This window comes from Protobothrops mucrosquamatus, unplaced genomic scaffold, assembly GCF_001527695.2.
Source record: "Protobothrops mucrosquamatus isolate PMUCROS unplaced genomic scaffold, P.Mucros_1.0 scaffold1348, whole genome shotgun sequence".
Lineage (NCBI taxonomy): Eukaryota > Metazoa > Chordata > Lepidosauria > Squamata > Viperidae > Protobothrops > Protobothrops mucrosquamatus.
Window position 1 is genome coordinate 56,461 of NW_015387544.1, and position 15,682 is coordinate 72,142.

The 15,682-nt window shown below is 38.5% G+C and overlaps 1 protein-coding gene across 1 annotated transcript in view; it reads right to left on the minus strand.

The window, feature by feature from the left end:
* Positions 1-15,171, minus strand: part of AFAP1L1 (actin filament associated protein 1 like 1) — a 30,798-nt gene extending 15,627 nt beyond the window's left edge. The window contains exons 1-8 of the mRNA XM_015821554.1: positions 15,159-15,171; positions 13,639-13,767; positions 11,248-11,331; positions 10,407-10,504; positions 8,879-8,990; positions 7,734-7,832; positions 4,879-5,090; positions 1,686-1,865 (exon numbers count right to left, since the gene is read on the minus strand). Of these exons, the coding sequence (XP_015677040.1) occupies positions 1,686-1,865; positions 4,879-5,090; positions 7,734-7,832; positions 8,879-8,990; positions 10,407-10,504; positions 11,248-11,331; positions 13,639-13,767; positions 15,159-15,171 (927 nt within the window). The remainder of the gene's footprint in view (positions 1-1,685; positions 1,866-4,878; positions 5,091-7,733; positions 7,833-8,878; positions 8,991-10,406; positions 10,505-11,247; positions 11,332-13,638; positions 13,768-15,158) is intronic.
* Positions 15,172-15,682: the final 511 nt, after the last annotated feature.

Below are 15,682 nucleotides of genomic sequence, written 5' to 3' on the forward strand. Positions count from 1 at the left end.
TCTGATATAAACTACTTAGTTTATAGATTTCATTAAACTTCTCCCAGATAAATGCCCCATGAAATCTCCAAAAGAGTACGTTTCTCCATGTGAGGATGGGCAAATTACAAAGAAGCCAAGCCCCCATGTCACAGATTCTCTTTTATGGTATAAAGTTGAGCCAGTAGAATCAGCCAACCCCTTCTGTAGACATCTTCTGTCTATGGCAAATGCTGTTAGTTGTTCAACTCCACACTTCTGTTTCAAGCTACATAAGAGATAGTTACTGTGTGATCAGCTGATGGCACTAACTCAGATATTAAGTAGGAAGCGAAATGTTAAACAAGTCTTCCTCAAACACTGCCCCCCACATGTGTTATATTTCAGTCCAAATAATTCTATTGCTTTTGTTGGGAACACTTAATGGGATACAAATTAAACATAAAACAACAAGGAGAAGGCTGTTTCCACTATGCTCTGTTTATAAGTATACTGTGGATATTTCACTGAATTACTAATATAGCCAAGGTCTTTTGAAGCATTTGAAGGGCTAGGGATACAATTTGACTTTCCAATCTTCTAGAGAACACTGATTTTTTTCCTCAGTTCTCAATGAGGATCACGAGTAGAAAAGGAACAAGCAACATCTGTAAAGCAAACTTGTTCTATTCCTACTTTAGAATTCCCATAAATATTTTAAAAAATGCCCCCTCCCCATTATATTTCCATTTTCAATGGCAGAATTTCAGCAATATAATTTTAAGACACTGCTATGACTAGAAAGGTGGGGTTTAGGTAGAAATGGAAACAATTTGTCTCCTTCCCTCAAGTTTGCAAAAATACCGAAACCCAAATAATCCTGTCCCAGGAAAATGCATTTCTTGGGAAGCCACAAATTAGGTGCTGCATGGGGAGGTTCCCATGTGTGCAGATTTCCTTTCTCTGTCCTAAACTTGTTAGATCCACAAGGGAATTATTATTTTTTCCTTTTAGATCATATTGCATTTATCTTCCTAGAATAGGTACTTACCAAAAACAACAATAACCATATCCAAGCCTGATCAAACTTCATGACTTATTAAACTGATTTCTTCAGCATATGGCTAACCACACGTTATGTGGTTAGTCACAATGACTTGCTTACTTTTACATCTATCAGGCTCATATTTTGCAATCTGCCTTCTCCAATCTGCCATTCTCCAAGTATATTGGGGTTGCTACTCCTGGGGAGGGCAGAGGTGTCACTAGAGAAAGCTGAGTTGAAGGAACTGGTTCTCCAGGAAGAGAAGGCAAATTCTACCTTTCCTAGAGATTCATTGAGTTTATGAGCTCATGCTTGAGAACAAAAGCAGGAAAGACTGAGTGAGGGTAAACAAACATCTCCCCTGCCAGACAATTCTAAATCGGGTGAGGAAGGTCTTCTCTGATGGGTGGATATTGTCTCCACAGCTGGTGCTGCAATCAGACAGGCACGATAAGAGGGCTGGAAAGAAAGCCCTTGCCCAGGAGAAAGATAAATCCCACTTCCTATGAGATCCATTCTCATTTGCTCAAATTAAAAAGCAACCACAGCAGGATTGCTAAGCATATCCCGGACGTTATAAATAAACAAATCAACAAAAGGATAACAAATGTAGAAAATATGAGCCACAGGAAAAGAAGGGGCTTGCGGAGGAATCACAGCCTTTTGTAGTTGCGAGAGATACCTTCAGCCATTCTTCAGCTTGCTCTTTACTTTGCACTGCTAACACTAGGACCTCAGCTCCTGGCAGTGAGAAGCGCAGCTCATGCTTCTTCCGGCGTCCGTCCTTTGGCACATAGACAACGTTGCTGATGCTCAAAGGCACTTCAAGGTGTGGCTGTCTGTGCTTGGAGCTTTTGTAACACTAACATTAAAAAAGAAGAGACAATTGAGATTTCATTCAGCTAGTCTTTCTTGCACACATTTCTCGCCTGTTCTCCATGTGGTAAGAACAAGCAGAAGAGTAGGGTAGGGTGTTGATGAACATTTGGAGATGACTGGGATTTACATACCGTATGTCAGAGAAAGAAGAAAAAATTGAAGATTCCCAAAGCTTAACATTACAGCCTTCAAACCAGAACATTTTGCTACATGAATCTGATGTTCTGTTTGACACATACATATGTCATGAAATATTATATCAATGTATGTTAAATTTCTCAGGTGGTTTTAAAGAAAGAAATTAAGAAATATGCTTCCAGAGAGGGATCAGGAAGCAGCAGAGTATATTTGGTAGAGCAGCTAGTCCACTTCCTGATCAAATACTTATCTAAATAGGATAAGAAGAGGTGGATACTGTATTGGTACAGGAAAATGTTAGATGAAAAAAGAATTAAACTCTCCCCTACTCTGTGCTTTTCTAGTCCATAATGAACTTTGAAGAATAAATTCCAATTAGAGAATATTGACAGGATTTTTTTTTCATTTTCATCTTAAAAGAGATATGTGGTGAGCTGGACAAGTACATCTTCAGTCAGTGCTACCTATAGATCCCTTAGAGGGAAGAACAAAGGTTTTATCAAAAATGTCTAGGTGAATGCACCAGGAGAGGTTATCCATTAGTTCAGAATAAGGTATCATCAATATGCAGATGATATTCAGCTATACTACTCTTCCCTGGACCCACTGGGAGATGCAGTGGAAATCATGACCTGATATATGGAGGCTGCCAAGATCTGGACTCAGTCCAAACAATGGCTGGCTGATTCCAAGATTGTTCCAGCAATGACTTTGACATTATTGTGCTTCCCCATAAAGAGAAGGCTCACAATCTTTTTTTTTTTTTTTTGATGGATTTGATGGCTTTATTCCTTCAGCAATTTGAGCGGAACATTCCTGACCATTATATAAGAGCAACAAAGAAGCCATTATCCCATTACATTTGGACAGGGCTTTTTTTCTCATAGAACGCCCAGAACGGAGTTCTGGCACCTTTTTTGGATGGAACCTTGTAGGGTAGGCAAGGTGGGTTGTATGACATATGTGAGTTCCAGCACCTTTTTTTTTTTTTTTTTAGAAAAAAAGCACTGTATTTGGACATGGACTGTTCCCTAAAGTGGGCATCAGTAACCTGCTCAGAAACATTTCTGAATGGTAAACATCAAGTCTGGTAAAGTCCCTCAGTATTATTATATAACCTACAAGAAGGTAATCAGGAACAACCTGGAGTGGTGAAATCCAATTCTGGCTTTTCTCTTCTCTTTCATTGACTGCATTATGCATATCCTTAAAGACGAGGGGATGGCAATAATAATTCCAATGTACAATAAAGTGAGAAAAAGCTGCCACCAAATTAAGAGTCTTTTCAGTCTGTCTAGTAGAGTCAGCAAATCTGTATGAATGATTAGTGGATTGGATGGAATCTGAAAATATTTTGGCAGAACAATTTGGCTTTCAACCAGGTCATTCTGTTTTACACTCAGCCTTTATGTTGCACCATCTGGCAAAAGAACATATCCCCCAACTGCATTTTATACAGTATTTCTTAATTTTAGATACATATTATATTTGACATCAAGAAATTTTCGCATATATTACTCTCAACATCAAATGAAATAATTTTAATATCAAAACTTATACTGCAACGTCCTAGGGCACCTCACCAAAAACATTTCAAACTTTAGGAGAATTAGGTAGAACTGCGTCTTGCTTCCATTATTGTTCAATTTACATATTAATTCACTTGTATTCGTCTTGGTATATGCCTTTGCATGGGTGATGTGGTAATTCTCCCTAAAACCCAAGTAGGTTTACAAAGAACATACTGTGCTCCTACTTCCTACTTTGACAATCTATCTTTAGAGATTAATTATAAAAACAATGGTGTTCACTGAAAGAACTTAGGCACTAAATTGGTCACTCAATGGGCACAATTTAAAATTAGTAATATGCTTTATTTAAGCCCTTGGAATAATCCTCCATCTATCAGGGAAAAGTCTCAATGCCCAAGAAATATTCTTCAAATGCTTTGGTGTGCCTAGTGCTGTTCTTTATTATGGGAGGAAGACTATTTGAAATAAAAGCCAGTGCATGAATTAACCTTTTCAAATTATGGTACAGACTTGTTATTTTTTTCTTGTAGACATAGCCACATCTGTGTTAGCTGACCTCTTTATTTGAAATGGGGGAAAGGGCTGGAGGAGAAGTTGTACCATTATCGCCTTTCTAGGCACAGTAATGACAATAGTGTATGATATAGCCAAGAAGAATCTCAGACAATGAATGGATGATAAAGAGTATCAAATTGAGCACAGCATCATTCCTACTGATGTCTTCTTAAATAACCAAGTCACTATTTATAAGACAGCTAGATGTTTTAATCAGAGTATCATACCAAAGTTCTAAAGACATTGGTGATTTTTATGCTGCAAACTTTTATGCCTGCAAACTGGGATTTCAGAAAATCCCAGATAATAAATGCCTTTGTCAATGTACATCAGAAGCCTCTAAAACAATAGCCAGCATGCTTCCTTACTGTCAATCCTATCAGTATCTGCAGCATAAATTTATCACACCTTCATTAGCACAATATCTAAATGTTACTTATCCTTTTATTCCTAGAGATCGCCTTTTCCCAACAATTTCCGCATATCCCACTGAAAATTTAGTGAACACCTGCTAAGGGTCCTTGTCCACCAGGATAATAGCTTCCCTCCTTTGGAATATTTTTTCCCTGTAGCAAGGGGGACCCTCATATTTATGATATTCTAGAAGCAGGTGAAAACATCATTCTTTCTGGAGGCCTTTGGAATTAAATTATAACCAGTGATACTATGACAAATTAATTTTAGTATGTAATTTGGAGAGGAATTTGTCTTCTTCAAAAGGACCTGTCACTGCTACAAAGGCTGTGGTATTCTAAAAAACTACTGACTCACCAGAAGCTTATTGTCCTTAACGACTGTCAGTTGCTTGGCCCACTGTCCAAAGCGCTTCTTACGCAACAGGAAAGCACAAATCCGGCAGTCCTTCACCAGGTTCATAGAAGCTTCCTCTGATGGCCATTGGTGCGTTAACCTCTGGCCTTTCCCATCCTCTTCCTCCTCATCGTAAGATTCATAGGAGCTGCTCATTGCATCAGAGTCATTGTCTATGAGGAAACAGGGAGAATTTAATCCTCCATAATGTCACTGCTAATCTCACAGGACAAGAGAGACCATTTTTACTGAGTCAGACTACAAGTTAATCTACTTTTGTATTACCTATATTAGAGATCATCGGTTCAGTGCTCTTAGGCAGCAAGGTGCCTGCAACTACCTGAATCTACAGAGTTCCAAAGTAAATTATTTTTCTTTAAAAAAAGAAAAAGTAGTGGCTGAATTCTCATAGGATCTAACAAGATTTCAATTTGTTTTTCAAAAATTGTATCTACACTGTTGCTCAAGGTTACACAATAAAGCCAGAAATTTGCTTACCCCTGATCTACACTGACTAACAATGAGTCTCTAGGATTTCAGTATGAAACTTTTCCAATCCTACCTAGATTTGCGAGGAATCACCAGCATCCCTAATATATGTAACAGAATACTATCTCTACTTAAAGGCTATTTCTCCTAACACACACACACATACACACACACACAATTTCTGTAAGTATGTTTTAGAGCAGGAAGCCGTGCCCACCCCAGCTCCGGCAAGGGGGAAAAAGTCAAGATACATCGCGACATGTCACATAATGCAGTGAGTTTGACACCCCTGTTTTAGAGTTATGCAAGTAAGAATCACATGTTAATTTCTGGTATACTGATAGTTTACAAGATTTCTACTGTTTTATTTAAACTTGTCTTGCAATAGTTGGAGGCTAAGTGCAAACTGCCATGCAAAACAACTTCCAAATTGGCATTTTGGAATTTCAGTATTATAAATATCTGCCTAAAATGTGCCTCTGGGCTCTTTTTTACTGTTTTCAAACTCCTCTCATAGAACTATTGTTATTAAATTCTTTAATGTAAAAAAATGAAATCAAATTTGCATTCTACAAAAGCACCCACCAGTTTCTAACCTAACATATTACCTATTCCCTTTTTGCATCATAGAAAAATATAAAACTTGAAGATTTTAAAAGAATAAGACCATATAAAATATGAGATGATAAATTATGGCGATTATTACCCATTGTAAGCATTTGAAAACAGTTAGTTGTTAGTAGTATTGCTGCTGGAAAGGCTAGAAAGAAAATAACTGCAAAAGAACCAAGTGAATTAGGAAGCTGGCCAGATATATTCAGCCACTTTGTTTGGTGTACTCTCACTTTTTGTATAGCCCAGGATGCTATCAAGTTGTCTGGAATAGTCCTGAGATTGGACAAGTAGACATCTCTTCCTAATATTTGTGTTCTACAACACAACCCGTTTGGGCTAAAGTCTGTGTGATGGTATTCAGAAGGTTTTGGATGGTGAATTAGGACAGAATGGTTTGGTAGAACCAATGCCTAGCCTGGCATTTTGAAAGTGTTGGTGGGCCAGGAGCCATCGTCTCTTCTTGAGGTCTCAGAGAAGGTAGGCAATGTATGGATGAGGCAAGTAATCAGCAGCCCTAGAAAGAGTCAGATTTGGGTGTGGATCAGGACAGAGATGGCAGGGTTCAAAACTCACATGTGAGTATATGAAAGGCTCTTTATTCCAAATCAGTTATAATCTATTCAACATATTAGAAACCCTCAAAATATGGTGTCCTAAGATAGGACTGATTTGGTTTTGCTTAAATAGACCATGTTGCTTCTCCTGCTATCCACCTGTCTGGACATTAAAAGGTCGTTTTTAAAAATGCTACTGTTTTTTGAGGCACCTGGGTTAAGCCTTCTTGAGTGCTGCTTCCAAAATACAAACTACTTCTTTTTGAGAAATATATTTGGCTCCCACACTCTCATGTGTAGAAAAAAATACACCCTTTTCAGTAGGAGTTTTGAATAGTTTACTATGTGTGTTCTAAGCCATCTGAATTGCTCTGTAAGGATAGAAAGGAGAGCTATAAATGGAAAAAGAACAAAACAAGAGGATTATGGCACTGTTAAAGAAATTTGCAAACACAGAAAAACATAATGATACTAGATTTTAAATTCTGGAACTGGAAGAAGTATAGCACAGGGATCTTTCTGTTTACCATGCCACATCTCTCCCATGCAAGGTTTTATTTCTTTTTTTAACACAGGCAAACTTTAAATCAACAAGGCAAAAAACAGACAAAAGAGAGACAATGACAAAGGGAACATCCTGATGTGATTTAGTGATTAAGAGGTTGATTTACTAACAGTGATTAAGAAGAGTGCTAGATACATAAGAAAATCTCCAGGACTGTGAGGAAGCAAGAACTTTAAATAATGAATACATATGATTAGTAATAGTCAACTTCAAATGAACTCCATGTGAGAGCCTTAATCTCTTTAGTGGTGGAGAAAGATCCAATAACACTAAGGATGCATTGGAATAATAATGGAGAAGCTGGGAGAGAAATTCAAGGGTAGAAGGACAAGAAAGAAAAAAATACAGAGGTACTATAGACTTGTCTTTTCCTAAAATCCAAGATGGCTATGACTAAAACAAGAGAAATAAGAAGAGGCTTTCCTTCTTAAAGCTACTGTAGCTTAATGGTAACAACATTAACAACAACCAAAAATATATAAGCATATAATATTTCCATAAAATTGTATTAAACTGCCTGAATCTTCTGCACTCAGGATGATTCCCCTTCCCCAACAGATGCACACAACACATATAGTTGCAGTGCTACTTACAAGAGTTTTTCTGCTCTCCATTTATTCTGGTGACAGGGTAGTTGCTATCTGCATCCTCATAGTATCCATCCTCTATTGAATTGGGAGGACTGGAGCTGTCTATACAGAAAGCAGAAGGAATATTTTAAATTGTACAAATTAAGCAGTGAGAAAGACTTTGCAGGGAGGTATATGAACTGCACTGTAAGTCAACTCTGAAGGATATAGACAAGTTTTTATTACCAATAAGTCAGCACAAAGACTAACAATAATTTGAGACAATTTTTTTATATTTAATTTCTGTGCCACCCATCTCACTGATAAATTATGTCATAACTTCAAATCCTCTGTCTACCTTTACTTGCCCATTTCTAAAGGGATACTATAGATCACAAAAGAAATATAAAACAGAGCTCATTGGGTGCCAGTCATAATTATCTGTTCCCAACTGCTTTCTGATCCTTAATCTCACATTCTTTGCCTTACTGCAACCATTATTTAAAAACACATACTCTGCCTTTAAACAACCTCAGTATGCCATCTACTTTCTTTTGGTTGTTCTTCACATTCATTCAGAGTTCCCAGGGGGCTGAGTCCCAGAGCCAAAACCACATTGAAAGAAACCTCTCCTTCTTGACTTTAATGTAGGAGGGTCTTTCCAGAATCCTTATAACAGGATCTTATTCTTTCCTCATGTTTCTCATGGCACTTATGCAATGAGTCAGCTGCATCAGCAGGAAATCTTATAATGTTCTTGTTTTTGTTGCTAGGCCTGTAAATGGCTTCACTAGGGCTCAGTGATTATAAGAACAGGTGCTGGGCCCTTTTCTCTGCCTTCCCCTAATCTCTCAGACAAGCTACAGGAGAGACAGAGTGACATTGTTCCCAGGCAGGCCCTTTCCTTTCTTGTCACTCAAGATTTACTATACATTTCCAGGCAAGTCTGAACAAACAACAACTGCTTGTGACATCTGACCAACCAAAGAGTGGGGGGGGGGTGAGGAAGAAAAAACCCAGGAAAGGAACAGGAAAGCCTGCCCCCGGTACCAATTATAAGCCTGTCAGCTGCCAGACACCTCTGGGAGGAGTCTTTATTTTCCTAACTGATAGGAGAGTGTCAGAATGCCAGCTGTTTCCTTCCTTAGCTGGCCCTCTTTAAGGCTTACTATGAGATGTAATGTACTCAGGAGCTTTGCCTGGGCCCAATGGCAGAGCTTCTTCATAATAATCTTCTGGAGGAGGAGTCGTGGGCAATGGTGGAGGTGGCTCCCCAGAAACCTATGAGAAAAAGAATGCAGTGTTCAAATGGGGTTGAATGTTGCACTGCTATTATCTGCTCTGAACGTATCTTCCAAATGGAGGTATTTTTGCAGAGAAATTCCTCAGCCTCAGAAGCTTTTGTTCAAGCCATTTACCTTCTGTTCTTGTGTCTATAGCATCAGTGTGGATAAGATAGTTTCAATGGCCGTTGGAGGACCCCATTAAACTACCTAACAGAAGATACCCAATCTAGCTTTCTAACATTAACTGATTGTTCTCAGGTAGGAAACAAAGATAAAAGAAACAATGGGAAGACTCAAGGATATTAGTGTAGATAACCTACCCCAATATCACTCTATAAATGATGTAGAGCAGTTGCACAATAAAATATCATGTTTAAGGGCCCATAGTGTTATGCTAGATGTGTGTGGAAACAAGGGGAAATTATCAGGCCGACCATTGTTTAATCTTGCTCTGAGCAACAAGAACTATTCCATCTAAATAAGAGAGAGATAGTTCTTTGCTTCTCTACAATGCATACACATACAATTTTTTTTATCCTACCATAGTTGTTGGATAAAAGTAATACTAACATTTGCAAATATTTGTTGCTTCAGTGGAGTGAGTATGTCTTCATGTGTAGCAATGCTTCTTTTTAACTATTTCTGGCTTAAAGGGAAGAAAAACCACCTTTCTATTCTTTTTTGTCTCCAACCTCATTATGCCTCTCCCATATGATTATATTTGCATCTGATTGCATATCAGGTCTTTTTGTGAAATAAATTTGCCTAAATTTGCCTATAAAAAAGGAATGGATTTTTGTTTCTCTCTGGATAGAACGTTATCATCTAACCAGAACTTCGAAAATAGTTGATGAAATAAATGTTCTGATGGCTTCTTTCCAAGCTATGTGTCTTGCAAACATAAAATAAGCAGACTTTTTCGGACATGATGTGATCCTTTCCTTCTTAGCATTTCTTTCTCTCTCTTTGCTTATCTGAAGGGATCTATAATGTAGCTCCATCCCAGGCATCAAATGCCCAGAGAATTCCACCATGACCAATCTTATAAGAGCCTGTAGAAAGAAATAAAAATGTACAGAAAATGTCTCCTCTGCAGAGTTCAAACCTGTTTTGCCCACAAATGGCCTCTTCCATCTATCAGCTAAGAAAGTCTCAATATTCAAAATTTTAAATGTCACAGTCAATCACTACAAACCAGCCTTCCCCAACTTGGTGCCCACCAGTTCTGTTAGGATAGAAGGTGCTGATGTTGTCAGCCAGCATAGGGAACTATAATTCCAATATTTCTGGAGAGCACCAAATTAGAGAACATGAATATGAACAGCACTGAAGTAGATGACCAGTGTTTGTCCTTAGTATAAAATAGTCTCATGTGTTATGGAATGAGGAACTGAGAATTGGTGGAACTTACGCTTTTAGCTGATTGACTCCTTGAGAGCTCCAAGTTGATACCTTCTTTACTATCTCCATCATCTTCCTGCATGTCCTGAAGGTTGCCCAAGTCACAGTCTGAGAAAAAAATTTAGAAGCCAGAGTAGTACAGTAACATGTATATTCATTGTTACATCAGATCCTAATATTTGGGCCCACAAAGGTACGGGGCTATGAGATTTATGTAGCCTCTTTCCTCTGAATCACTATGGGAAACAGAGAAAGGAAGACACAAAGAGTCAGCTGCCCTCTTACTGAAGTAAAGAGATGATCAAGAAAAACAGAAGATGTCTTGGATGAGACTTGGATAGTTATGCTGATGACAATCTGTGTTGATTCTGTGATATGTTAGCACTGAGGGAAATTATAATTTGAAAGTATTAAGTTGGATACTATGAAATAAAAGATCAAACTAGATGTGGGAATTCTTCTCCAATACAAATAACTTATTCAAAAGAGCTATTGCCTTTTAGAACTAAAGCAGAGAGGGAATGTATTCACTCCCAAACCTATATCCAATATTAATAAAATGGTAGTATTTAAATTTGTCAAAATCTACAGGTAAATAATATATATATATATGTACATCAAATCAATCAATTGTTGGAGATGAAGTAAACTGCAACTCATGAAAGCTTATGTTTTTAAATAAAATGTGTTAGTCAAAAAGGTGATACTGGACTCCTCCTGATTTTCTGACAACATGTGGTTTCTCTGTCACTTATAGTACTTCCATTACTCTTCCACTTCAGGTACTGAATGGGACAAAAATAATCACATCTATAGGTGATAATATAATCACATCAATCCACTGTACATACCAAACTTTTCAAACAGTGATTCCACAAAACTAGTACCATTGTGCAGTGCTGTCGTATTCATATACATGTAATTCGCATCCTTCCCTGAAAGGCAGAAATGATACAATAAATACACACAAAATGACATTCAAATTTTAATATTTGACCTTCCCTCTCACAGTTGCAAGGCATTGCTAGGACAACGTCTACAGGAAGCTTAGTTTATGCAGGAAGCTAAACTCTTGGGCTTCTCATTGGTCTGCAATGTACACAAAAAACTGCAGAACATACTCAATGTTTCCTATTCTACATTTTAAAGAAGCAATCAGTAGTAATGAAGTAGCATTTTTTTTCCTATGAAAATTCACTTGCCATGTGTGATCTTTTAACAGGTAAAAACTGGTGAGCATTCATGGAACATAAAGATAAAGAACAGCTTAAACTCCTGTTCCAAATCTATAGGAAAAAATATCCAATACAGCCAAACAGGCGTTCAGTCCTTGCAGAATTTTGAGTTCCCTATCTCTCAAATCATAGATTTGACTATGCCATCATGATTTCACAGAACAGATATGAGACCATCCAGATTTGCCCATTGCGCTTTAAATTTCTTGTTGGTTTGTATCATGATTTCATAAGACAGCAGTAAAATTCACAATATCTGAACAAATGTTGCATTTATATTTCCAGCTATCTGAATGAAACTTTTTCACTTAATGTATCTATAGTTCCCAGAACTTCAGCCAGTCTAGTTAAATAGCAATTTCAGACAAACTTCAAAGAAGGTCAAAGGGGGGCCATGCCTATCCTCAAGAGGAAGAATTGATATCTGAAAAGTATAAGGCAAAAATGAGGAGACATCACTTTCCTTCAGAGAGGGCCATTTCAGAATTGCTTCAAGTGATCCAGAATTATAAAGAATATATATGCTGGGTGTTGCTGCAGGACAGAAGAGAGAAATCTCCTGATCAGAGAATGAGAACCATTTGCTCTTCCTATGGAAATCTTCTGTCTCAGCAGAAATCAGTCAGCAGGAAGTCTAGTGGAAACATACATTTCCACAGGAAAGAAAATAACAATTCCTGGCCAACTAAAGCAAGGTTAAATAATATGACTATTTTCACTATCTGAGGTTCTGCTCTTCTACACACATAGAGTCACATAGATACACAAGCATGTCCACACAAAGTCACATGCATACACAGATGCAGACACTCCATGGATTCTGACAGATAGGTCATCCCATCTGGAAACACTAATATAGAACTAATTACACAAATTCCCCAAAAGTAATGGGCTGACATGAGAAGGCATGAGATGCAGTATCAAAAATTAAAAGTAGAAAAATATCCACCCTGAAAGGCTTACAATTTCATTTGTCCTGTATTGGGAACAATCATAAATATGAAGAAACCCTGTGTGTAAGGCTCAAATGCCCCAAAGAATAGAACAGTCATCTCTTGCCAGTAATTGTTTGATGCCTGCTTATTTCTGCTCCTCAAGGTCATCTGTTGGGGTTCATTAGCATGGAATGCTCCACCAGAGGGAGTCAGGTACTTGTAACAACAAATGGCCAAGGATCCTGTATTATTAAAGCCATAATGGAAACAGATGCAGGAGGGAGGGAGGGATAAGCTGCCTTAGAGAATTGTTTAGCTTTCTGGGATGTAGAACCCCTCCCTGCAATCTCCTGTTCCTGTAAAGAAGACAAAGATACGGTACACATGTTTCATTTGTGAAATCACAAGACCTACGCGTTAGATATCCTTTGGTTACTATAAGGGTTCAGAGCTCTCTCTCTCTCTCTCTCTCTCTCTCTCTCTCTCTCTCTCTCTCTCTCCTGCTTGGAGCAGGATTAGAGCACTGCAGGGCAAGCATTTAATCTGCCCTTATGTACAGTAATGTATTGGTATCTGCCTCCTTGTTTAATGTTCACAGCAATTACACAGCAGTTGCATTTAGAGAATGTGAAGAGTTGATTGAAAAGGAACAGCTCATTTGCCTGAATTAACATCTTTCATGAAAATATAATTTTATACCTCTCTGGCATTATGGACCGTCCTCGATAACAAAGCCTCAACTTGCCTTTTGCCTCTGGGAAACCATTCTGAGGCATTTGCTTTTAAAAAAGCAAAACAGGACTTGCTGGCCAGGCAACTGATCACTGTCAACTGTCACTGGAGGCAAACAACTGGAAAAATGTTGCAATCTATTCCAGTGATTCCCCAGCACTTAAACAAAAGACTGACACCTGCCGAGACATGTCAGGAGCCAAAACATGACACAATCGAGGAAGAAAACATGCCAAACATATTTTTTTATAGTTATGGTTGTACAAAAAGGGGGGAGGGAGAGGAAGAAAACAGTATGTTAAAACACAGTGATGAAATATGACAGCGAGGCTTTCCTAACCTGCTGGAGGCTGCAGCTTTTGTAAGATATTTGAAACGGTGTTTTTCTTCTCCACTGTAGTGGCACTCAGGTATTCGTGGTCCAAGAGTTTGAGCAGGACATTCAACTCAGGAAGGAGCTGATCCAGTACTGTGGGCAGAAAGGAAGATCTTAGAATTAAGAGTTCCACCACCTCAGCCAACACTGTAACTCAGGGGTCCCCAACCCCCGGTCTGTGGACCAGTACTGGGCCGCAGCATGCCAGCAACCAGTTCACACAAACAAACAAAGGTCCATCCAGGGGAATGCAGGCAGCACACAAAACCACGCACCCTCCGGTCCACGGAAAAACTCTCTCCACAGAACCGGTCCCTGGTGCCCAAAAGGTTGGGGACCTCTGCTGTAACTGATACAAAAGTTAGTTCAAATAAAAAAGAACAGAGGAATAGGGATGGAAGTGCTGATAAGTTTCATGTGGGCCTGGGTTCTTCCCCACAAGAGATGCTGGTCAATACTTTATAGTTCAAGAAGAAATTATAGGCCAGCGTTGGATCTTACACTGCATTTCAGTAACAATCTCTTGATTGTATTGCATCTATTGCATCTTTCATCTTGATTTCCCTGCATAGCAGATGGACAGAGGTTTGAAGAATAGGGCAACTTGATTAACAAGGCAGCGGGACAGGTATTGCAGCTCTCTTCATTTAAACCATTGGCACTGAGTTCTAGAAAATGTCTCTCATAAGCTTATGAGTAGGTGGGACATTAAGGAATGAAAGATTCCTTAATGTCCTACCTACTTGGCCTTCCAAGTTCTTGTCATTTTTGCATTTGCTCATTTATAATGTTGCTGTAGCTCACGTCCATATTAATATGTCTTAGAATCTTAAAGTCCAAGAGTGAAGAAATCCTTCTGTATCTTCATAGAAATGTGCTCTCTTCCAGTTCACATCTAGGGGCTCAGAGCCATTAGCCATCAAAACTTCTGAAATGAAGGGGCAGGAAGGGACATTGAAATAGTAATTCTGTAACACTGCTAGCATTCTGTAAATGCTGTAAGAAGTATTAATGCAGTTTCTTTTCCCACCTACTTCACTCCTCTGTCAATCTACATCCTTTCATTACCATGTGCCTTTTAAAAAGGCTGTCCTAAAGATTTTCCCATAGCTTAATATGAAGTCCTTGAATGATTAACTGAGAAAAATGCTCTTCAGAAAAAAAGCATTAATAATATGAAATGAAAAGCTCCAAACTCCCAAAATCTGGACAGGAGCAATAGAGAAACAGTTTGGATGAAATATCCTGGAATATGCCACAAATGCCTTGAGAAATAAATCCCGTTTTCACATCCAGAGTTCATGATGTTAAACCAGGAATTCTGGGAGTTGAAGTCCACAAGTCACAAAAGGGCCAAGTTTGAAGATCCCTGTGTTAAACCAATATTTTGGGGAAATGGTCCTTGACTTATGACCACAATTGGGACCAGATCATCAATCGCTAAGTGATGCAGTCATTAAGTGAGTCATGACCGATATTATTACCTATTTTTGCCATGATTCTTAAGCAAATTTGTATTTCCCCATTGACTTGGGAAAGTTGCATATAGCAATCATGTGACTTCGGGACACTGCAACTATCATAAATATACAGTGTGCCGGTTGCCGAGCATCTGAATTTTGATTACGTGACCGCAGGGACACTGAATGGTTTTAAGTGTGAGCATGGATTGTAAGTCACTTTTTTCAGCATTATTGCAACAGTTGAGTTAGGCATTTGAAGGAACGGTCATTGAATGAATGGTTGTAAGTTGAGGAGGACCTGTATGTATGCAACACAATTCCTAGCTCAACTGTTATTTCCAATGGAAGGATAGAATTACATTGTCCTGTCTTAATCTGGATCTGAACGTATAAGAGTTTTCTCCAGATGGTTAGGAAGAAGTCACAGATCCTATCATCTGTTTCACACAGGTTCCATTTAGGCCTTAGACCAGATACATGAATATCGAGGAATGGAGCTAAAATTAATTAACAATTCCCTTCCTCAAGGCATTCACAAAACATGT